Below are 24,471 nucleotides of genomic sequence, written 5' to 3' on the forward strand. Positions count from 1 at the left end.
TGGTGTGAAAGTTAATCCACGTGCAGACATACATACATATGCATACACCTTGGACCCATGAATATGGATGCCACGTACGCATATATGTGTATATGTGAGCTTGCACATGTATGTGAACGTGTGTATATTGCATGAATGTCTGTTGATGTGTGAGCGCTCATGTTTTTGTGCTTGTGTAAATGTATGTTTGTGTGTATACTTGTTCCCCACCCTGTATTTTGGGAGAGCTCCCCTTGGCTAAGAGGAAGGCTGAGAATAAAATCACAGGGGCTCAGAAGGAAAGGATGAGGGATGCCCCAGAGGCCTGAAGTCCAGACATCCCCTTCCCTCTTCTGGGAGCAGTGTCCTCCCCTAGTGACTCAGGAGGTACGATGATTGACTCCCCCCTCATCTCCCATTTCCTCTGCGTCCCACTTTGTTCCCCTCCAAAAGCAGTGCTACAGAGAGTGAGGCAAAGCCCCCAGAGGACAGAGAGATTGAGGAAAGGTCTATGAGGGGTGAAGAGGCAATTTGCAGGAATGCCCAAGTGGAAAAGCAACTCTAAACAGAATGTTCTTTTAATAAACAAGAAATTAAGTCTTAATAATGCAGCAAGAAGCTCATTAACCCCTCTTGATCTAAGGTTTGCTTCTGCCAGTTCTCAGTCCGGAGGGAACTGGGCTGTTTCACCTTCAGGCCCCTTGGAGAGCCTGAGCTGCCACTTGTAATATTTATTTCCTCTGCCTCCTGGCTCTAACTTCTAGCATGTATTCACTTATTTAATCATTTACCTCTCCACCCGTCTAACTATTCTTCTATCCGTTTAATCAACTATCTCCTCATCCATCCATCTATCCATCAAATGATAAGTGAACATTCTCAAATGATAACTGAACGTTCTCAGTTTGACCTAGGAGAAGCATTGGGAACATTATAAAGAAGAATCAGATAGAGTCCTTCCTGCCACCACTCACCAACCCTGGAACTCAACGTCTAGTTGTATATAAAGTCATTTTTAAGCCAGATCTATTCAGTTGCTGCAGAGTCCAAAGAATGGACAATTGTGTCCTCCTGTGTAACAGACAAAGACTTCATAGGAAGGTGCAAATATGAGTTTCTTATTCTAAACTCAACTTAAATCTACGCATGTGGAACCCAGAGATTAATTTTGATGATGATGAATCTTCTTCCTGGAAGATTTCAGTCAATCAACAAACACTGTAGAGTTGGACCACTTCCACATTTTTCCGTTCACCCACACATACCCTGGTCATTTGTTAAGCACATGATATATGCCAATATTGTGCTAGACAGAGACAATGAAATGATTTCATTCTTTTTTTATGGCTGAGTAATATTCCATACTTAATGACTTCACAGTGCTTCTCCTCTAGTAAAAGAGAGAGGCTATTAAACAAGAAATCACCAGGAAATGTGACAGGTAACATATTGGAGAAATAGACCATGGGAGCATGTGGTTAGAGTTCTTACTTTAGTTTAAGTAAACAGTGAATCCCTCACTGTTTACTTAAACTAAAAGTAAGCAGGCTACCCAGAGGAGGTGTCTTAGGTGACACCTGAGGGATGAGTAGACGTTAGCCAGGAGAAAAACGGAAAAGCAGAGTCCCCACCATGAGAGAAAACAGGGCACATTTGTGCAGGATAGAGCACAGCTAGTGGGCAATAAGGGATGCAACTGGAGTTATCAGTGTCTTGGGTCCCACATCATCTACAGGGATGCAAGCACCCTTCTTCCAGGCTACATCCCACTCCCTGCATGGAGAGGGCTGCTTTCACTCTTCATCTGGTATATATATTGAAAGTATCCTTTTATGTCTCTGTCTCCCTAGACTAGTGTTGTCCCATAGAAATATAACGCGAGCCACAAACGTGAGTCACACAGGCCATTTAAAAGGTCGTTTAAAATTTTCTCCCACCACATTTTTAAGAGTGAAAAGAAAAAGGGGAGAATCAATTTAACAATATATTTTACCTAACATAATATATCCAAAATATTATCATTTCAACATGTAACGAATAAACTATTAATGATATTTTTTTCTTTTTTCCTGTTACAGTTCTATTTTTTCTAATTGAAGTATAGTTGATTTACAATACTATGTTAATTTTAGGTGTACAGCAAAGTGATTCAGTTACATATACATTTTTTCAGATCCTTTTCCATTATATTCAGTAGGTTATTACAAGATATTGAATATTGTTCCCTGTGCTATGCAGTAAATCCTTGTTGCTTTTCTGTTTTATGTATAGTGATTTGTATCTGTTAAACCCATCCTCCTAATTTATCCCTCCTCCCCACTTCGCTTTGGTAACCATAACTTTGTTTTCTATGTCTATGAGTCTGTTTTATGTTTTTTATATAGATTAATTTGTATTATTTTTCAGAATCTGCATATAAGTGATAGCATATGATATTTGTTTGACTTACTCCACTTAGTATGATAATCTCTAGGCTCATCCAGGTTGCTGCAAATGGCATTATTTCGTTCTTTTTTATGGCCGAGTAATATTCTATTGTATATTTACTCCACATCTTCTTAAACCAAACATCTGTTGATGGGTATTTGAGTTGTTTTCATGTCTTGGTTATTGTGAATAGTGCTGCTATGAACATTGGGGTGCATGTATCTTTTCGAATTAGAGATTTCTCTGGATACATGCCCAGGAGTGGGATCACTGGATCATATGGCAACTGTATTTTTAGTTTTCTTAAGGACCTCTGTACTGTTTTCCATAGTGGCTGCACCAGTTTACATTCCGAGCAACAGCGTAGGAGGGTTCCATTTCCTCCACACCCTTTCTAGCATTTATTAATTAATGAGATAATTTACTTTGTTTTTTTACATTTTCCAGATCTTGGAACTCTGCTGTGTAGTTTACAGGTGCAGTGCATCTCATTTTGGACCAGCCACATTTCACATGCTCAATAGCCCCACTTGGCCAATCGCTCCTGTACCAGACAGCATGCATGTAGTCACTGGATGACTCTAAGAATGGGGACACTGTCTTATTCATTTGTCACCCAGTGGCTGCCAAAGTGCTCAGAACACACAAAATACCCAGTGCATGCGTGCTGAGCTAAACGGAGTGGACACACCAGGAGGTGATAGAGGGAGGTGACAACAGCTGTCTTGGCGGGGGGCTGTGGCTGGGGAAACCTCACCAGGAAGGTGATGGCCGGGCAGGTTCTGAAGAATGTGTAGGAGACACCAGGTCAAGGGCACAGGGCAGTAAGAGGAGGTGACATTTGAAAAAGTGTCCAAAAAGCTGGATGGGATTTCAGCAGTCAGACATTTCGGGGAGGGACAGAATGGCATTCCAAGCAGAAAAAAAAAAAAAGAGTCTGAGGAAAGCCGGGGAGGAATTGGCAAGAATAAACCATGGAGGCAGAAGGAGTGGTTTGGCTGGAACACAGGGAGGGAGGTGGTGCTGAACAGAGGCTGGAGGCTGCACGTGGAGAACTCTGAATGACAGGGAAACACGTTCTAGAAGCAGTCATGGAGGGTCCGAGCCAGAGGAGTTAACCTATGGATCAGGACTGTGTACCCGGCCTAGGATGACCGCTGTTCTTTTGAAAATAAATTGTTTTTTCCTTTCAACTCAAAAATCATCAGCATTCTAGAGAAATTTCAGTCATCTTAGGTATCAGGCTTTGGTCCTCGGAAAGTATCAGTAATGTTTGTTCTCTGACTATCCTGTTGTATTGGGTTGACTAGACGTGAGGATAAGTCTCATACGATTGGTATTTTGCAGTAATCGAACAGTGGTGATTAACCCTTCCCCAGGGCTTACTCTGTGCCAGGCAGGACTCAGGTGCTTTATGTCATTAACGGATTGAATCCTATGACAACCCTAGGAGGTAAGTACGGTTAGTATTCCCAACCTTACACATGAAGAAACTGCAAAATAGAGGGTGTAGGTAACTTGCTCCTATAGCTAGTTCAAGTCCAGGTGATCTAGTTCTGCTTTCTACTACTATTCCAAATGAATTTTGATAGCTACAATGAACAGACCCTGATATAAGGTCTTTACATGTATTAATTAATGTATTATTCTTAATTACTCTATGGAGTAGGTGCTGTTCATCTCCTAATTTTGTTCATGAATAAACTGGGGAACAGAGAGGTTAAGAAATGTCCCCAAATTCACAGTTAGTTGAGAGTGAAACCAGAGGTACAAGGATCAGATCTATTTAGGTGGTATATCTGGAGCTTTCTTTCTGAAGTTCTGGTGAAACATCTTGTTATCCAAAGTAAAAGGCACCGTAAGTTAGTACTGTTAGTAATCTATGCATGTATTTCTAAGGAAAACTTCGTGGAGTAAATTATATAAGGTTTTCTCTCTCTCTCTCTCTCTCTCTCTCTCTCTGTGTGTGTATCTCTTCCACCCTCTGTCTAATTTTCTTGTCATCTCTGCTCTCCCCCAGATGTAATTTAACAAATATTTATTGAATGAATGAAAAAAATTGATGGGTTAACTGTTTACCACCTACTACATGCCAAACATTGGACTTTATACAAGGGATACAGCGGTGGCTAATGTAGACAGTTTCTGACTTCACAGGGCTGACACTTTAGTTTTTCCTCTCTACATAGACACATCGTCATTCCTATCCGTCTATCTGTATCTGTGTCTAAACTATGTCTTATCTCTCTATCTCTCTCCCTGTCTCTCTCTCCATCTCTCTCTCTATCTATCCATCCATCTGTCCATCCATCTGTCTGGGAAGGGTAGCAGAAGGAGAAAGAGAGAAAGGAAAGGAGGAAGGAAGGAGGGAAGAGGAGAGGGGAGAGGTGAGAGGAGGAATAGGAGGAACTGGATGATGAGGAGGAAACAGAAGAAGAGGAAAAAGGAATGGCAAGGGACCGTTTATGGCAAGTCCATCATTTTACAGAAGAGACTGAGCCTCGAAGAGAGGAAGTGAGTTGTGTTACGAGGTGATGCTGGTGAGAACTGTGAAGTGGATTAGTAGGAGCTGGACTTGATGACTAAGAGTTTTTCATGATCCTGCTCCTACTGGAGCTTCAGCCATCTCTGGACTGTCTCGCTTTCATTGTGCTCTTGGTTTTTAGAGGCAGAAGGAAATTTGGGCGAAACTAGTGAGAGGTCTGAAGCTATTTTCAGCATCCAAGCCCTGAAGCCTTTCTACCCATCCCAAAGCTCAACAGGCTGCCTGAGCTTCTTTCCTTTTCCATGCAGGGGAGGAGGCCTTGACCATGTACATGGACAAAAGTCGCCTGGATAGGAAGTCAGGGAATGCCACTCAAAGTGTTGAAGCCCTGCACCAGCTGGCATCATCCTACTTTGTTGACCGTGATGGCACCATGAGGAGGCTTCATGAGATCCAGATATCAACTGGAGCGATCAAGGTACGGCTTGAGGGTGGCTTCCGGTGGCAGGTTCTTAAGACAGCAGCACTGCACAAAGGCAGGCTGAAAGTCAGTGGGCAGATGAAACCCCTGGCTTCCTACCCAGGGAGCTAACAGTGCCCCCCTGCCAACCACTCTGACTGAGGTTGTCAAGTGCCCAGTAATATCTCGAGCATTGCCATTAAGGTGACCACATGTAGTGATGTCCTGGGGCAGCCTTGGCTGTGGACATGGCATAATTATCCATAATTATCTCCTTCGCTCTTAAAGCTCTGTGTGGATGATGTCCAGGCTCCCATTCTAGGTGGAGAAACTGAGCCTACGGTGGGTAAATTGTTTTCACAAGGTCACAGAACTCACAAGAGTCAGATTATGCCTAGGTCAGTAATTGGTGACCTGTGTTTTTTATCTCCCCTACCCATTTTACAGATGGGAATACTGAGGTCCAAGTGTTAAAGACGTTTGCTCAGGGTTACGCACCTAGCCAGTACATTAACAGGGACTAGAACTCTACTCTCTAGACCAGGGATCAGCGAATATTTTTTTGTAAAGGGTCAATAATAAATATTTCAAGATTTACAGGTCATACGATCGCTGTTACAACAGCTCAACTGTGCTGATGTAGCACGAAATCAGCCACTGACAATGTGTAAAAACTGGGCATGGCTGTGTTCCAATAAAACTTTATTCATAAAAACAGGCAGTCCGTCATGTGCTGAATCACTCTCATCTACCCCAGCGCTGTCCAACAGACCCTTCCAAGACGATGGAGAGACTCTGTATCTGTGCTGGCCAAGACAGGAGCCCCTAGTCCCGTGGGGTAATGGAGCATGTGACATGTGGCTACTTAGAAACTAAATTTGTAAGGGTGTTTTTTTCCATTTTAATTTATTTAAGTTTAAATAGCCACATTGGTAAGAGCAGCTGTAGACTTTCAGCTCAATGCCATAGAGCATAGGTACTTAAACAAAAAACTCCACTTTAAATGCAATAAATTCAAGGATTACCTTTATAAAGAGAATAAAGGGAGGACATTCTTGAGAAAAAGGATTAGTTCTTTGGATGGTTTCAATGAAGATTTTTTTGCATCTCAAATTTTCTTAAACCAGATTATACCTGCATTTTACCTCTCATTATTCAGTCTAATTTATTCTGAATAAAATGCAGACCTAGTCTTATATCAAGGCTTTAAAAGGTATCTCTAGAGAAAAAGTGTGTGTGTGTGTGAAGCATTGTCGCGAGTGTTAGTGGGAGTCAGGCAGATGAGTCAGAAACTGACCAAGGGAAGAGAAAAAATGTAGGCGGGAGAGACTGGCTGAGGAGGGAGGTAGGAAGGGGAGAAATAAATCAGACTGACAAACAAAGAGCTGGCTTATCCTAGAAGAATCTCCTATATTGGGGGTATTATGTTATTAGGAAACTCAGCACAGAGAGACGGAGCTTTATGAAGCCATCGGAGTCCGAGTGAAGCAAAGGCCTGGTTTTCATTATCAGCAAATGGTTCCCTCCCCCCTGGATGGGATGCGGAATTGAGATATTGAAGCTCTGTGAGAAGATAATCCTCTTTTGTGCATCCCGGAAGTGCGGTGTGCCTCCTTATGAGGAATTTCTCAGAGAAATTGCACACAGGCCACTCAGGAAACCCATTCTTGCAATAACTCTGCACCTCGACACTCAGTCTGGCACTTGGATTTTTCTAGCCATTTCTTGATGCTACCTCAAGACCCAGCTGGCTAGAGTTGGTGTCCCTGCCAGCTTTGTCTAAAATGAGCAGCTGACCCAGGTGGGGACGTTTTGCCTATGGTTTTCTCTTCCTGAGTATCTTTAGAGAGATGAATTGGTAGTTTTGAATCTCATTTAACAATAATGATGTCATTATTCTGTATACAAAAAAGAATAAATTATTTTTCAAAAGCAAAGCCTAACAACCTTCCATTTATGTACTGTTTCCCTAGTGCTAAACACTTCAAAAATATGATCCCTTTACTGATAGGGTGGGTAACAGTGCTACTGACATTGTATAGATGGAGAAATTGAGGCTTAGAAAGGGGAGTTACTGACCCAAGGCTCTGCTACTGGACAGAGGCAGAGCTGGCATTGGGAGATACGTGTGGCTATTTCCCAAGTCATCATTCCCGACAACAGTCAATGCTGTATCTTTATAGTTGGGTGCCAACGTCAAAACAAACCTACAGGGCTTCCTAGGTGGTGCAGTGGTTAAAAATCCACCTGCCAGTGCAGGGGACACGGGTTCGATCACTGCCCCAGGGAGAGAGACCACATGCCATGGAGCAATTAAGCCCGTGCGCCACAACTATTGAGCCTGTGCTCTAGAGCCCGTGAGCCACAACTATTGAGCCCATGTGCCACAACTACTAAAGCCCACACACCTAGAGCCCATGCTCCACAACAAGAGAGGCCACCACAATGAGGAACCAGCTCACCACAACAAAGAGTAGCCCCCACTTGCCGCAACTAGGGAAAGCCCATGTGCAGCAAAAAAGACCCAACACAGCCAATAAAATAAAAAATAAATAAATAAATATATTTTAAAAAAAACAGAAACAAAAACAACAAGCCTACAAGAGACTGTGTTAAATAATGGAAAGTAAAGGCTAAAGAGATGAAGAAACCACTTTACATATGAAACCATTCGTATTTCAAGGTTATCTTTCAGAATAGCTCTTTCCTTATTGTCCAGCACTTCAGTTATTCCAAGACAGTGTTTTAGAAACACACCGCCCAAGGATTGGGGTGTTCATTCTGCAGTGGAGCTGATTGTTCTCTTTGCTAATTTTTTTTTTTTAGGAAAATGGGAATCATTTTATTGTTCTTGCCTAATGATAATGTATATGTACTCATTGACAATGCACAGAACAATTTATAGAGACTCTTGGTAATAAGATGCCTATTAGTGAACATACCCCATGTGTCAGGCACTTACGCCCATCAGGTTTAGTCTCACAACCTTCCTGGAAAGGATTTACTAGCTTCAGGTTGCAGGAGCTTAGAGAAGTGACTGCCCAAGGGCACACGGCAAATAAATGACCCAGCCAGGATTTAACACTGACTCTCCTAATTCCAAAGCCCATGCTTTTGAAACACACTATAGTGTTTCCACTTATTATTAGTTCATATAATACTTAAAATGACTTTGTGAGGTGAGAACTAAGGACGGAACCCGGGTGTTCTGGCTCCAGTCTGTGTGCTAGGTTGGCCTGCTATCCCGTTGTCTGCTTGGCAACAGTCAGGCATGGTCCTACACACAGGCAGGGGGCTCAGGAAGTGGCCATTGGCTCACGTCAGACTTTCTCTGCTGCCTTAGCTCTGCCTGGGGCTGACTCTGCAGGATCCATCCCAGACAAGAGCATCTGTCTCACATCTGTCGCCCTTGATGTCCACTCCAGGTCACAGAGACACGCACTGGACCTCTGGGCTGTAACAGCTATGACAATCTGGACTCTGTGAGTTCCGTCCTTCTGCAAAGCACGGAGAGCAAATTGCACCTTCAAGGTAGGTTGTCAGTGAAAATGATGGGAACAGAGTGGGGGCGGGGAGAGCAGGCTAGGGGAGGAGGGATGGGAGGGTATCAGGAGGCATGATGTGGAAGGAGAAGGAAGAAGAAGATGAAAGGGAGAGAAACCAATGAAAACTAGAAATATGGAAATTAAGACAGATATATGATGTCTTTTTTAAAATTTTAACATATACGCGACATTACATTCATGGTTATTAATTAGTTTTCAGATATAAAATATGGAAATATGAGCTTTATCTGATTATTTTGATGAAAATGTCTAAACAGTGTTATTTATAGATGTTCCAAATCTAATATATATTAAAGTTTCATATCATAGTGTCTGAATTTCCTACATTATTGTGTTTGATTCTCAATGTATTTTGGCAGATGTTATTTGAATTCAAAGAACTATAGGCCATTTTATAGACTTTTTGGTTCTATGTAATCTTCTTTCTCCTGATTTGTTAATCATTTGTGGTCTTCAGTATATTCATACACACATATGTGTTTGTGTATGTGTGTGCTTTTAGCAGAGTTTACATTAGGAACATTCAGTGCTGTCTGGAATATAGAAAGACAGATACTCTTAGGCAGGGCTAGTGACATTGCAATAATTCTAAGGATTAATTTGTCAAAATATATATATATTTATATTTGTTTATTATCTATTATATGTCAGGTCCATGTTATGTGCTCCATATATAGGCAAGACCTTGAAGAAAATATACTCTTTAAAATAGTCATTTTATCCTCATTAATTCATCATAAAGAGGAGGGGAGATTATAGGGGGAAATGATAAGGCTTTAAGTATAGATGGTGCTGTTTTAAAAAGCATAATTTATAATAGCAAAGAAATCAATGTAAAGGTCTCAATTTTCCACATGAGGAGACTAAATGAATTATGTAGCATCCACCCAACATAATATTAGGCAGGTGCTAAAGTGTTGTGCATAAGGAATTTTCAAGATACGTGAAAATGATCTGATATGATGTTAATTTAGAAAGTAATGGTTCCTGATTGAATGTATGGCATGATCTTAATGTAAAGGATAAGGAAAAATAACATTGCAAGGAATTACGCCGAGACGTTAAAAGAGGTTACCTCTGGATGATTAGGTTAGAGATGATTTATTTTAGGCTTCCAATTCCTTTTCTAACTTTTCTACAATGATCGCGTATTAACTTTATTGTCAGAAAAAAAATGGCATATGCTTTAACTTTGAGCGAACTAAGAATGTGACCTTCTAGAAAGGTATATGATAAAGGTGATTCTGAATGTCAGTGGGAGGAAAGTTGGGTTGAGATTGGCAGGTCGAGCTAAGCAGAACCTAATATGACTTTTATATTCTGGTTCCTTGGCAACTCTTTGATTCATGCTCCTGTTATAGAAGATGGTTGGGAAGTGGTACAGGGAGAGCTTCGTAGTGTCACTTGGGAGCAATGAATGAAAATCCATCAGGGAAATTCAGGCCAAGAGAGTGGTTTAGTGTTAAAACAAAAGCCAACAAAACAAAACCTCAAATACATGAAGAATAAGCCTACCCCCCTTTAGTAGACAAAAGAGTATACAGATGAGTTTGATAATGCCTGATAAGAAATGAATAAGAAAGACAGATGTATCTTGGGTGCACTAAGAATTTCAGCATTAGTTGCTGTGATGCCTACAATGAGTTTGTGGAGTGAGAGCGGTTTGAATCCAGGAAGTACAGCTCCAGTCTGTGTTTGATCACCCTGCTGTGCATGTAGGAGGTGCAGAGACCTGTGAGTTATAATTGGAGTAAATTTAGACGGGATTAACAGGATGTCACTGGGAAGCTATTAAGATCTTAGGGACATTTAGAAGCTGATTTACCGTGAAGCTAAGGAAGCTTAAGATCCAGGGCTCCCTCACCTTCTAAGTCTCTAACTTTTTTCGTTGTAAATATTCGTGTTCACATGTAATTTTGAATTCCTTTTCTCAATAAGCACCTGTAGTATAAGCCTCAGTCCTGCAAAACGCAGATCTGCCATTGGTTACGTTATTAACAGTATGTTCTTCACAAAAACGAAGGAGATGACAGCTTTATTCTGTTCTAGATTTGGTCAGAGCACACCTGGAGGATTGGGTCCAAGTGTGGGCAACACATTTCAAGAGGGACATCAAAAAACTGAAGGAAAGTGTCTTATAATACATAATTGAAGAAGGTTGACTTGGAGCAAAAGACGTGTCTGCAAATACCTAAAAGGCTGTCTTGCAGAAAAGTTGGTCAAATTCAATAATATGGATGAAATGGGCCAAACCTGATCTACATGTAGGAAACTACAAGGATCCCAAATTTTAACTGGGGTAAACTAGATCTCGATTTAAACTCAGTACAAAATAGATGTTCTAATGCACATTCATGTCTGAACCTGGAATGTCCTGCTCATCAGTGACTCTCCTGTTATTAGGGTTATAAGTTGGTGACATTTGGTAGGCATATTATAGAAACTAATAATCATTCCATTGGGTTGGCGATTGGAGTAAGTGGTCTTTAAATCCTACTGATACTGATTCTTAGGAAGATTCTGAATCACCAAACCTTTACTGAGACTATGTGCCAAATTCAGTGCTAGATCCTGGGCATATGAGCACAAATCAGTTCAATTCAGCAAATATTTTTCAAGAACTCATGTTGGCATTGAGCTAGGCACGGAACACAGCAGTGAACAAGACAGGCATCCTTTTTGCCCCAAGGAAATATACATTCAATCAAAGAACATGGGTTTAGACAAATAATAATGTGTAATGAGTTTGGATGCAGAAAAGATTGTGAGGGTTCTTTGATACCCGATAGTTTGGAGATTTAACCTACTAGAGAATCAGGAACGTTTTCTTGCTAAAATGATGCATAGGATGAGACCTAAAGACTGAAGAAGAGCACAGGCACATAGCTATGGAGAAGAGTCCTCATGAAGGGGGGCATTCAAGGAAGTGAAAAGATCCTGAGAGATTAAAGCAGAGATGTCAATGGTGAGAAAGGCAAAATAATCTGTCAAATCCTAGAAGGCCTCTGCAGCACATTAATGAGTTGAGGATTAATTTGAGAGTCATGGGAACCATGAAAGTGTTTCTAAAAACAAAGTAACAGGAAGAGATTAATGTTTTGGAAGATCACCCTGGCTATTGTGTGGTCAACTAATTAGAGAGTAGATTGGAGGTTGCTGACCGGTTAGTTAAGGGCTACTGCAGTATTCAAAGTACAGTGTCACAGATTGAGACCATGGAAGTAGCAGTTGGGATGGAGAGAAATAGACCAACTTTGGAATTATGTAGGAGCTGTCATTACCAGGATTTAGTCAAAAGACCATGAAAGATTTAGATATTTGAGTGGATGGGGTGTGAGAATGAGATAGAGCTGATGGACAGCAAAATACATATGATTCACGGTAGTGTGTCATATAGTAGAGAGAGTGAAAGTAGTGCGTACTATCGTCAAGATTTGGAAAAGGAGGTAATCCATTCTTTCTGTCTAGGTAGAGGAGTCATAGAAAGGGGGAAGGATATTCTCCTGGTGGAAGGTAAAGCAAAAATCTTCTTAAATATAAGACAGAAGAATATCTCATGACTATGGGTAGGCTGATATTTATTCAGTAGTATACATAAAGCACTAAGTAAAAGAAAAAGATTGATAAATTGGACTACCTTAAAATTAAGAATTTCTGTTCATCAGACAGAATATATTCATAGAATGAAAACACAAGTTACAGAGTGGAAGGCCATATTGGTGATAAGTGTATCTGATAAAGAATTCATGTGTAAAATATGTAAATAACCTCTAAAACCAATAAGAAAAAGGCAGACAATCCGGTAAGACAAGAAAATGGGTAAAAGCCATGAACAGGCACTTCACAAACAAGAATATCAAAATGGCTAATAAATATTTGAAAAGGTGATTCACTTTACTAGTCCTCAGAAAATGTAAACTAAAACAATTCAGTGTCATAACACAGCAATCAGTCTGGCTCAATTAAAAAATCTGACAGTATCAAGGATTGACAGTGTTGAACAGTGGGAACTTAAATGCATTGCTCCCGGGAGAATAAATTAGCACAATCACTTTGGAAAACTCTTTTTCGCATGTCTACTAAAAACTCAATATGTTCTCACCCTATGACCCAACAATTACAGCTTATAGGAATATGCCCAACAGAAATGTTACCTTTGTTCACCAAAACCATGAATGTTCAAAATCGTCCCCTAAAGGGAAATAGCCCCAAATGGACATCAGTAAGAAAATGGATAAATAACATCATATATTCACATGATGGGCTACAATACAGAAATGAGAAAGAATCAATTACCCTTTCATGCAGCAACATAGAAGAATCTCGAGAAGGTAACACTGAATAACAGAAGCCAGACAAGAAAAAGTAAATGCTGCATGATTCCATTCTTACACAGCTCAGGAGCAGTAACACAAATACATTATTTCAGAATTCCAAAGAACATTAACCTTTGAAGAAGAGGAATGGGGAAGTGACTGAAGAGAGATGAGAGAGGTTTCTGGAAGTCTTAGTAATGTTCTCTTTCTTGATCACAGTAGCCACACATGGATGTGTTTACTTTATGAAAAGTCATACAGCTGTACACACATTATCTATATGTATATATTTCTGTGTATACAATATTCAGCTATTAAAAATGTCTCTAATAATGTGCTCTCTCTTAACATCCTCTGCAGAGAAGACATGAATAAAGCAGAGACATAAAAGATCAGGAGGTGATCCAACCCAGCTAGAAGGGAAACTGCATGGACTGAGGGTGGAGGAACCAGAAATAATAGATGCTATTTATAAAGCACTTCTTTGTGTACCAGGGACTGTGTTAATTTACTTTTATTATAGTTACATTTATGTATTTGTTTTTATTTATTTTAGTTTTTGTTTTATATAACTGGATTTATTACATCTTTAATCATCCTAGTATTCCTATAAGGAAGACTTAAATAACGTCCCCATTTTGTAGGTGAAGAAACTGGGGCTTAGAGAGGTTTCTTAAGAAGTGATTGAGGCAGAATTTTAACCCAGCCTGACTTCAGAATTTCTTTTTCTCAAAATGGGTTGCTCTGTATTCCTCTGTTCCCCTCCTAAAGCCTCTGAACGAGGCTGGGCTGAGATTCTGCAGAGGCTTATCTGGGTAGATTGAGGGTGATATGAATGACACTGTGATGACATTCACTTTCTGGTGTTTCATAAAAGGTTCACAAAACAGGGCAGAGGTGGAGGGAAATAGGAAAAAGAAAGGGGAGGATTGGAGGAGACTCCAGATGAGAAAGAAAGGGTCATGGAAATGAACAGAGGCTATTAGTAGTCAAAGCAGCAACCGCTGAACTAGTTGTAATAATGCTAATGGCATAATGATAACTTCTTATTTTTATCCTTCTCTCTCCAAGAAGCCCAGTGAGTTTTTTAGCGACACTGTCATGTAATTTAATCTAGTATCAATCTGGTGAGCTGGATGTACAGAAAGCAGACCTCTGCCTCTGTAGCTCACTGACGTGGAAAAGGCTGTGGAGAAAATATTGTGCTGAAGTCTAGGGATAATCCAGAAACGCATTCATTCACACATTCACTTATTCATTTAGCAATACTTATTGAAAGTCAACTATACATCGTACATTGTTTTAACAGCAGGATGTAGAGGTGTGAATAAGCTACATCTCAGTCATTTTGGAGTTCATATGTAGTGTGTGGGTGTTGGGGGAGCAGACACTAAACAAGTAAACAAAGAAATATATTTTCTTTACAATAAGAGACGTGGTGAGGGAATAGGTCATCTAGAAATTTGTAGACCGTGGAACAGACTAGATTTTACTGTGAATGAAATGAGAAGCCATTGGAAATTCAGGCAGTGGAATAACTGGACCTGACTTACATTTTACATGAATTACTATGACTGTTGTGTAGAGAAGACTTGCAGAGGGCAAGACCACATACAGAGAAACCAGCTAGGAGGCTATCGTGTTCACTGAGGTGAAAGAAAATGGTGGCCTGGACCATGACCGTGGCAATGAGGACTGTAAGAAGTGATTAGGTTATGGATATATTTTTAAGTAGTGCTGACGTTATTTGGCAGTGGACTGAGAAAATGCATGTGAAAGAGAGACGCCAAGGATGTTGCCAGAGTTTTGCCTGAGCAACAGCAGTGCTGGAATTGCCTTACTGCTGTGTTGAATGCTGTGGGAGAGATCCGTTCTGATGGGATATGCAGAATTGGGTTTGAACCTAATTGGGTTTGAACCTAGGTTTGAGAAGTCTATTATATATAGGAATGTCTACGTTGAGTGGACATTTGGAAAGTCAGGGGAGAGAACAGAGATATAAATTAGCATAGAGATGATATTTAATGATATGAGATTGGATACGATTACTTTGGGAGAGAGCGTAGATAGAGAGAAAAAGGAATCCAGTTACTCAGCCATGAGGAATTTAATATCAAAGAGTTGGGATAATGGCATAATAATGAGGAACAAAGAAAGGAAGCTAAGAAGTGGCCAGGGCGCGGCTGAGGGGCAGCGGGGATGGGGGAAGAGAGTGTGGTATCCTGGAAACCAAGGGAAGAATGCTTTTCAAAGCAGAGGTCATTGTCAACTGTGTCAAACGCTGCTGGTAGGATGAGTAAGATGAAGATGAGAAGGGAGTAGTGGGCTTAGCGACATGGAGGTCACGCGTGACCCTGACAGTGATGCTTCAGTGGGATTATGGGAGTGGAAGCCTGAGTAGAGTGAGTTCAAGAGAAAATAAGAGGAGAGGAAGTGAAGGTACGGGTTTAGCAAACCCCACAGAGGAATTTCGCAGTTAATGGCACAATCGCAGAAGGTGACATGGAGTCCGTGAGTTTTTCTTCTTTTCTAATATAGAAGCAACAAACTTTTATGTGCTGATGGGAGTTATTCTTCAGAGAGGGAAACATTGATTCTGTGAGTAGGAGCGATTATTTTAGGGTCATAGTTGACCAGGGAAGAGTGAATAGGATCTTGAACATGACTGGAATTATTTGCCTTGGATAAAAGCGCCTGCATGTTCATACAGTGTGAAGGGGAGGAGAACTTATGGGCCCAAAGGTGGGTATAATTCACAGTTGGGGTAATGGGACCATTTTCTTAAACTTTACTTCTGATCACTTTTCATAGATTTGTTGCAAGATTTTTCAGATTTTAGTATCTCTGAAATTAGAATGTTTCTTATAACTGATGGTATGTCATAGTTTAACTGGCAGGTTTTTTTTTTCTTAGTGTGTGTAAAACCATGGTATGTTTTATAATAAATGGCATCTTAGATTCAATGACACATGGTGTTTTTCTCAGTGAAAAAGGAGCGAGGTCACTAACCCACTCTCAATTTCCAAAAGAGAAAGATGGACAAGAGTATGGTAAAGATCCTGAAAAGATGGGATGCTAGGCAGTGAGGGGGTGAAGGACTCCAGGCATCCTCTACACTCTGCACCACCAGAGAGGCCACCCAAGACTCTGCTGTTTTGAGGCTCCTCCTAATATTCATGTTCAAATGGCCCATATCTCTTGTTGATCTTAAATTATTTCTCCTCCTCTTTCTCCTTCTTCTTTCTTCCCTCCTTCTTCCTCCCCCTCCTTTCCCCTTCTTTTCTTTTCTTGTGTCTCTTCTTGAAACCTCAGCTTCTTCTAGACCAGTCTGTCTCCTACCACTCATGCACTCAGCATCTCTTCGTGCCCTAAATGACCTCCCTTCTCTCTTTTATGGAGTTCAGTTCATCTTTCCATACCCAGCACCAATATCCATCCCCTCATCAGAAATCTTTCCTTCTTTACCTCTGTCTTGGCTCACCTCCTCCCATCATCATCTCTCTCTTCCCTAGATCATCTCTCTCTTCCCTAGATCATTGCAATGATTGTCAAACCAGCCTTCTTGATTCTGATCACTCCTGCTGATCCATCCCCATTGAAGCAGCCAGTGTGCTCTTCTCAAAATCAAATCAAATACTGTCACTTTTCTGCTTAAAACCCTTTACAGTCTCTGATTTGGGTATCAGGTATAGATCTGGGCACGAGGTTATTCATAATCAAAGTCTTGCCAGTTTTCTTGGCTTTGTCGTATTCCACTACCCAATACATACCATGTCCTCATTACAGACCTGTGGAATTTTTTACATTTTATTACAGGCATCTTTTTTTGTTGTTTGTTTTTCATTACTTCATAGCTTTGTACATATCCATCTCTCCAATTCCCAGACTTTCACCTCTCCCAGGAAAGCTTCTCTTACTGCTTCTGCCCAGGTTGTTAGACACCCTACCCACCTTCTTCCCTAAGATTTGTCATGCAATAGTATAATCATCCTATTATTAATCTGATTCTCCAGTTGGAGTATAAATTCCTCACTGGTAGGAGCCATCTCTATCTCTAGCATGATATATAGAACCTGGTGCATAAAGAAGGATCAGAAGATGTTTGTTAAATGAATTTATAAATGAATGGGTAAATAATCAAATGAATAAGTCACCCAGCCCATAGTGATCTCCACTTTCTCTGAATTCTTACGATTCTCATTCAGCATCATGCCGGATCCAGTTCAACCTAAGGACGATGTCCTGAGGGCTTACTCTATGCCGGGAGCCTTCTTGCATGGATAGCATTCTTCAAAGTGCATATGCCTTTTCTATTGTGTCGGCTGTTTCTGTCTTTCAGGCAAGAGTCATGCCCCTTAGTCTTCCAAATGCCACCTCTTCAGAGAAGCTTCTTTTGTATGGCATTTTTTTTAACTTCATCTTGCAGCATGTTCATTTGTATTTGGGTTTTACCTCTTCTGTTAGATTTGATGATTAGCTTCATTAAGGAAGGGATTTTGCCAACTTTGTGTTTCATTGTATTCAACACAGTGCCATGGACATTGGGACTCAATATATATTTGCTGAATTGAATTTTTGCGTAGGATTGTTGTGACAGTGACAAGAGAAGGAGGAGGACTAGGAGGATGGGGGAAAGAGGAGAAAGAGGAAGGGGAAAGGGAGTGGGAAGAACGGGGAGGAGGAAAAGTAAAGGATGGAGGAAGGGGAGAGGAAGCGAGGGAGGAGATAGAAGAGGAACTCGAGGAAAAGCAGAGGGAGGATAAAGAAGAGAAGCAGTATCGATGATCCCTTTCCTCAGTAGCCAGGCCTCATAAATGGAATGAAGATGATGATTTTTAAAACCGTCTTTGCAACAAGGAATAGAAAGAGAGGAACAGAGTATGTAGAACTGTTTAAAATTAACGTTATTTTGAGCTGTTACCCCTTCTTAGGCATTATGCTGATATCCATGAGTCAATGTATCCCTCCCACCAACCAAGAGATAGGGATCATGCTCCCCATTACACGGATGAAGAAACTGAGGCCCCAAGAGGTAAAGTCACTTTCCCAAGATCCCTGGGATTTTGGTTCCTAGCCGCCTGGGCTCCAAGATTACTTTTCCCAGGGAGCCTTGTGTCAGTACGACACATTCCAGATGTGGGTAGAATGGGAGTAAGTCCCTACTCAGCTGCAGTGGACCAGGAAGAGGGGAGGGAATGCAATTAGGTCTTCTTTTCATAAAGCCTCATCACCCCCTGTGGCCTTGTGACCCCAGGGGGAAGGAGAAGTGATTATTGCCAGTGCCTGCTCTAGGCAGGAGCTTTGGGCTGAATCCTCATTAAGAATTAGCCCAGGGTCACAGGCAATGGCTTGTGACTAAGGCCCTTCCTGTCGTTTAGCAGGGCCTAGGATGCACGGATGGGAATCCGCGTTTCTGTCTTCCTGTGGCTCTGCCTGCAAAGCCTGTTGAACAAAAGAGCCGCGCCTTCATGACAAATGGGATTGCTGAATTCCACCCAGCTGCTTGACTCCAAATATTGGTTTTCCTTTCTGAGCCATGGAGCACGGTGTTCTCTGCCTTGTGAGAAGTGGAGTTCCTCTTAAGAAGTGTATTGAAGATATCAGTTAAAGACTCAGTCAGAACACAAATAGGATAGGGAGGATCTGAGGGCACATGTGGTAGTGATAAGTCCTCGGACTAGTTAACTAAGTCTCTGAGCTTCTCCAGGTCTTCTAATCTGCAAAATGGGAATCTCCAGTACCTCGGAGCTATGGTTCTGCATTTATTTGGAAAATATTTTGAAAGCGCCTGACCTAAAACTCAAGAGGGCTGATATGAAATAATAGCTATGATTTCCTGGATAATTCTCATGTGCCAGATATAAAGTTCATTCCTTTATATTAATCTCTCACGGAAACCTCAACACAGACCCATTTTCCAGATTTGCCAATTGAGGCTGACAGTAGTTAAGTACCATTTGGTAGTCGGCAGAGCAAAAATTTGAACCCATGTCAGCTCAATGCTAGTGCTCTTAAAGTGTGTACCATATTGTGTCTCAACCTGGAACATGTATCATAATCATGGGTTTTATTAGAGCAAGGAGTTATATAGTCCTTTCTGTGTGCTGATAGGTTCTGCTGTTTACTTTAGAAAGTCTGTGATTTTCCTAAAATTACTTGCCAACTTGTGGATGTGCGTAGGTGTGCCATTGCAATAGCTATTTTCATACTCTCAAAAGAATCCAGAACCAGAAAAGATCAAATACCTTTATAACAGACAGTTACGAAGGCCTCGCAACATTCCACGTGTAGATGACTGTAAAAAGGGCTGCCTCTGACCGGGGGAGATCTGGAATACTTTGGTGACTCAAGACTCAGACTTGTACAGAAAGAGGTGGAAATGCCAATGGAGTGTAAGCTGGTATTGAGGGAAGGGGATGTCAGAGGATTTATTTTTTGTTGTGTGGTCACATGAGGCTGCCCCTTTCAATAAACTTGTGGCCGAGTGCAGCGTGGAAATCCTGACTGATCAGTGATCAGTGTGACAATTTGATCTACTGTAACCAGCACATCCCACTCGATTCCTTGTTGGTCTCATTGACTGTACAGAAACCAGGCCTCAGGATGACCAAAACCTAAATAAATCACCCATGGAATTTTATACGTTGACTCGCTTTAAACACGGTACCTGTTTATTTTTTAAGATTGTTAGGTCAATCTTTATATTTTTCCCTCACAATTCATCTTAGGCAGAATTAAGCTCTCCTTTGGCACTGCAATTATAGCACTTTTCATGTACTTTTACTATGTTCTAGATACATTCTACCTTGTCTTATGTGCACAATTTTTCATATTTGCTACTAAGTTGCAATTAAAATCCCTGAAAGTAGAATCATATCCTTTGTAAGGCGTTCATTATTCACTTCTTATTTCAGTGTTTAGTTCATAGTATATGCTCAATAAATATTTACTGATTTGAATTTACTTGAACTGTCAAATCAATTTACTTCAAATCAGTTTTTTTACTGTGATGAAATATACATGACAAAGTTTAATGTTTTAAACATTTTAAAATCCACAGTTCAGGGGCATTGAGTATATTCACAGTATTGTGCAACTATCATCACTATCTAGTTCTAGAACTTTCTCACCATCCCAAATGGAAATTCCATATTCATTAAGCAGTAATTTCCCATTCCCCACTCCCTTCAGCCCCTGACAACTACTAATCTGCTTTCTGTCTCTATGGATTTGCCTATTCTGGGCATTTCATATTGTTGGCATCATACAATATGTGTTTTTCTCGTGTTTCTGGCATCTTTGACGTTAACAAAATGTTTTCAGGGTTCATCTGTGTTGTAGCGTGTAACAGTATGTCATTCTTTTATGGCTGGGTTAATATTCCATTGTGTGGATAGACCACATTTTGTTTATTCATTCATAGGTTGATGGACATTTAGTTTGCCTTCACTTTTTTGTTAATATTTTTTCTGTAAACAGTGTGTTTAAGTTTTTATCTGAATATTTGTGTGTAGTTCCTTTGAGTACATACCTTGAGAGTTGAATTGCTGGGTCATGTGGCAATTAAATTTTAAAAAATAAGCTTTGGTGCAAAAATAAGTTAATTTTGTGGTAGATGGTGTGATTGCATCATTCTCTTCCCCTGAGAGGATTATACGTACCACTGCATCGCCATGTGACAGGCAGTGCTGTGTGGTGGGAGATGCATACACCCCACTTAGCTGACATGGGACTTGGCCATATGATTTGCTTTGGCCAATGGAATGTGAGAGAATATAATTCATGCCTCATTTTAGGAGACACTCGAGGAGACATTGCCTGGCTTGGCTTTTACTCGTTTCCCTCTGTTAGGAGATTAGCATATACCTGAGAGAGGCCACTCCTTCAGTCTAGATCCAAAACAAGAAGACGTCTGACACAGAGCCAGAATCCAGCCAACATGAAACATGAGCAAGAAGTAAACCTTTGTGGTTGTATACCACTGGGATTTGCAGGCTATTTGTTATGAAACAGAAACTTAGCAAAAGCTCAATAGTACTGAACCACTGGATTAAACAATATAAACCACACTTATTTACTGCAGGACTTCTCAGTGGCTTAATTGGGCTATTATGTGTTTTGAGTCTCAAGAGCTGGATTAAATACATAGAGTTTCCTGAATGTATTTGATCTTGGTTACATTTGCAGATCTGTGATTCTGTGTCATACAACTTGGCAAATGCTGGACTATAATATCATTAGGGTTCAGTCCTGTCCACAATAACTATTCCAAACTCCTCTACTCTTAACAAAAGTAGAGGGCTTTTCTTTATTCCTTCTGCTGAAATGTGTATATATTTTATTTTAATTGTACATTTATGAATTTTGTTCTCTTACCCAACTGGAGCCCCTTGAGGTCAGACCCATCTTATTCGTTCTAGCATCTAGCACAGTGCCTGCCTGAAAAACGTGGTGAGTGAAAGGACTTTCCTTAGAGTGGCTGAATTGAGCAGTTTTATTTTTGCACACCTACCGTGATCTAGTATTGTGCTTGATAGCATGGAAGGAATGAAAAGAAATATAAAAGGCAGTTACAGTTCTCAAGAAACATAATTTGTAGCAATGAATCCCAAACAAAATGTGTGCTAAAATTAGCGGTCAAGGCCTTTAGCATCATTGTTCTCTTAAGATTTTCTTTTTTTTTTTGATTTGTGTATTTTTTTCACTCAGATGTCTCTGAGCACCTGTCCCTTTCACTACTGAGCTGAAGTTAAAATAGCTTCAGGTTTCAAGCTGTGATGTTAGGAAAGGGGATACAGGTCCTGTTCATGAGAGGTGGCTTTAGAGAGGTGGGATGTGCTAAGCACAGAACAGAAAACCACAGTCCTCTCTGAAGCACATTCTCTCTACATTCACCTTCATTCAAACTCATTTACTGGGTACCCACTAATGTGCCAGAGGACAAGGAAGTGGGAGATGAATGAGGTTCTGCCTCTTGCATTCAAGGAGCTCACAGACCAGGAGAAAGATGAATATAGAACACACACAATATCTGTTCTGTTGGAATCTGAGCTATGTGCAAGGTGCTTTTGGTTGCCCACAGAGAGGATGCCTCAGATTGTCAAAGGCTCCCAGGGAAAGCAGTGGAAAACAGGGCGAGGACAGGAAGTAACATTAGTTGGATAACTATCATGTCCTAAGAGCTTCACAGGAGTTACTTAATTGATTTTGTTTTCCAATTCACTGAGATATAATTTACATCCAGAAAAATTCACCCTTTTGTGGTGAATAGTTCTATGAATATGACAAACATATCCAATCATGTAATCAAGATACCACCATAATCAAGATATAAAATTGTTCATTTAACTTTTACAGCAGCTCTGCGTGGGAAGCTTTAATGAGGAAACTGAGCATAAGAGAAGTTAAGCCTCTTAGTCTTAACGTCCCAAGGTCATGCCATTAGTAAAAGCTGGAGCCAAAATTTGAACAGAGAGAACTTGGCACATTTTGGGGACAGAGGTGGTGGTGGTGGTGCAGGATGTAGGGAAAAAAAAAGGGAGACAGGTGAGAAAAGAATCTGCAGATGTCAGCTGATCTAGGGATCTGGCGACAGAGTCTTAGAGGTGTTGTTTGGTTTTTATCATGAATGCTATGAAGCTTAGACTTAAATTGACTCAACCTCTTCTTAAAGCTTCGAAGGTGTCTTCATGTTGCAATTTGATGAAATTACATGTTAGAGAAAAAAAGTATGTTGGCCACCTTATTGTTGGTGATTTCATAATTTAGACCATATTCTCTTTTTCAAAGTTAAAATTGTCATTTAGGAGTCTCCCTGCCCCCAGTCCCTTTTGCCAGTTTCGTCTGCCTCCCTCACTAAAAGATAAGTTCCTTGAGAGCAAGGATTTTGTTTCTAGTTCCTTGCCTTTTTTCCAGTGCCTAAAAGAGTGCCTGGCATATAATAGATGCCTATTTGCTTAATAATTGAAATAAGACCAACACAGAATAGACTCAGAAAATCAAGGTTGAAAGAATCTTAATGATCAACTAGTACACTGGCTGGCCAACTTTTTCTGTGAAGTGCCAAATGGCAAATATCTTCGGCTTTGTGGGTCACACACAGTCTCTGTTGCAACCCTCCATCTCTTCCACTGTAATGTGAAAGCAGCTGTAAACAACACTTCAGTCTGTGTGGTTGCATTCCAATAAAATTAATTTGTGAAAATAGGCCCATGGGCCCCCATTTGCCAATTCCTGTATCTGTCAGTATAGGCTAGGTTATGTTGTGCTAACAAACAATCCCCAGATCTCATTGGTTGGCAAATGTAAATACTCATTTTCTTACTGACAAGTTACCGACTTGTGACTCGTGGTCACAAGTCAATTGTGATTCTGCTTCACAGAACGAAGAAAGGCATCTGTCTGGAGAACAGCGGTGGCCTCTAGATGGAACGTGGTTGTTGTGGTGACAACAAAAGAGAATCAGATGGACCCATATGTTGGTTCTCATAGCTTCCTTTCAGAAGGTGCACACATCACTTACACATTTCATTAGCCAGAACATGTCATGGGTAACCTTTCTGATTTCAGACGGTGGGGTGAGTAACTTTTTCAAAGGGAGAACATTTCAGGGAGGAGCACTGAATACCCATTAATGGGTTCTTCAGAGCATACTTACTGGGTCAGCTTTCAAATTCTGCTTCTATACTTCCAGTGACGAAGAGAACTCTACCTACTAAGGCAACCTGTTTCATCCCTCAAAACTTCTGATAGTTAAAACAGTTTTCATCTTATTGTGCTGAATTTTGTTTACCTGTATCTTTCCTCCAAGTCTTCCCGCAGGATAGATGAGGATACCTAGGAAAACAAAAGTTTACTCTGTCCAGAAGGGGGAGCCAGAACCCACCCACCTTTCCCCCCAGGTAGCTGCCTGTCTTCATTTCTCGGAGTGCAAATGACCCATCATGGAGACAGGGCTGAACTTCTGAATGAGATCATAGCCTTTTCGCCCTTTCTGCACAGTTTCACCCGGTGAATTATCGTCTTATTTCCATTCCACTCCAATGAGCTGTCAGCGATGGATACTGTAATTCACGGCAATAGAAACACAAACAGATGGGTAATTGACCTGCATGCCTTCATTACACTGGGGTTCAGAATGGCTGCTGGAGCCATAAAGTCCTTTATCTGCCAGTCTGAAATCCCTGGGCTTTCACAAGAAGGGGGTCAGGCTGACTTTTTGCAAAAGGTACAGTCCTT

General features: G+C 40.8%; 1 protein-coding gene across 1 annotated transcript in view; it reads left to right on the forward strand.

The window, feature by feature from the left end:
• The window catches only part of BRINP1 (BMP/retinoic acid inducible neural specific 1), a 176,461-nt gene that overhangs the window by 113,093 nt on the left and 38,897 nt on the right, over positions 1-24,471 (forward strand). The window contains exons 4-5 of the mRNA XM_057722973.1: positions 5,200-5,369; positions 8,777-8,882. Coding sequence (XP_057578956.1) covers positions 5,200-5,369; positions 8,777-8,882 — 276 coding nt within the window. The remainder of the gene's footprint in view (positions 1-5,199; positions 5,370-8,776; positions 8,883-24,471) is intronic.

This window comes from Hippopotamus amphibius, chromosome 2 (genome assembly GCF_030028045.1).
Source record: "Hippopotamus amphibius kiboko isolate mHipAmp2 chromosome 2, mHipAmp2.hap2, whole genome shotgun sequence".
Lineage (NCBI taxonomy): Eukaryota > Metazoa > Chordata > Mammalia > Artiodactyla > Hippopotamidae > Hippopotamus > Hippopotamus amphibius.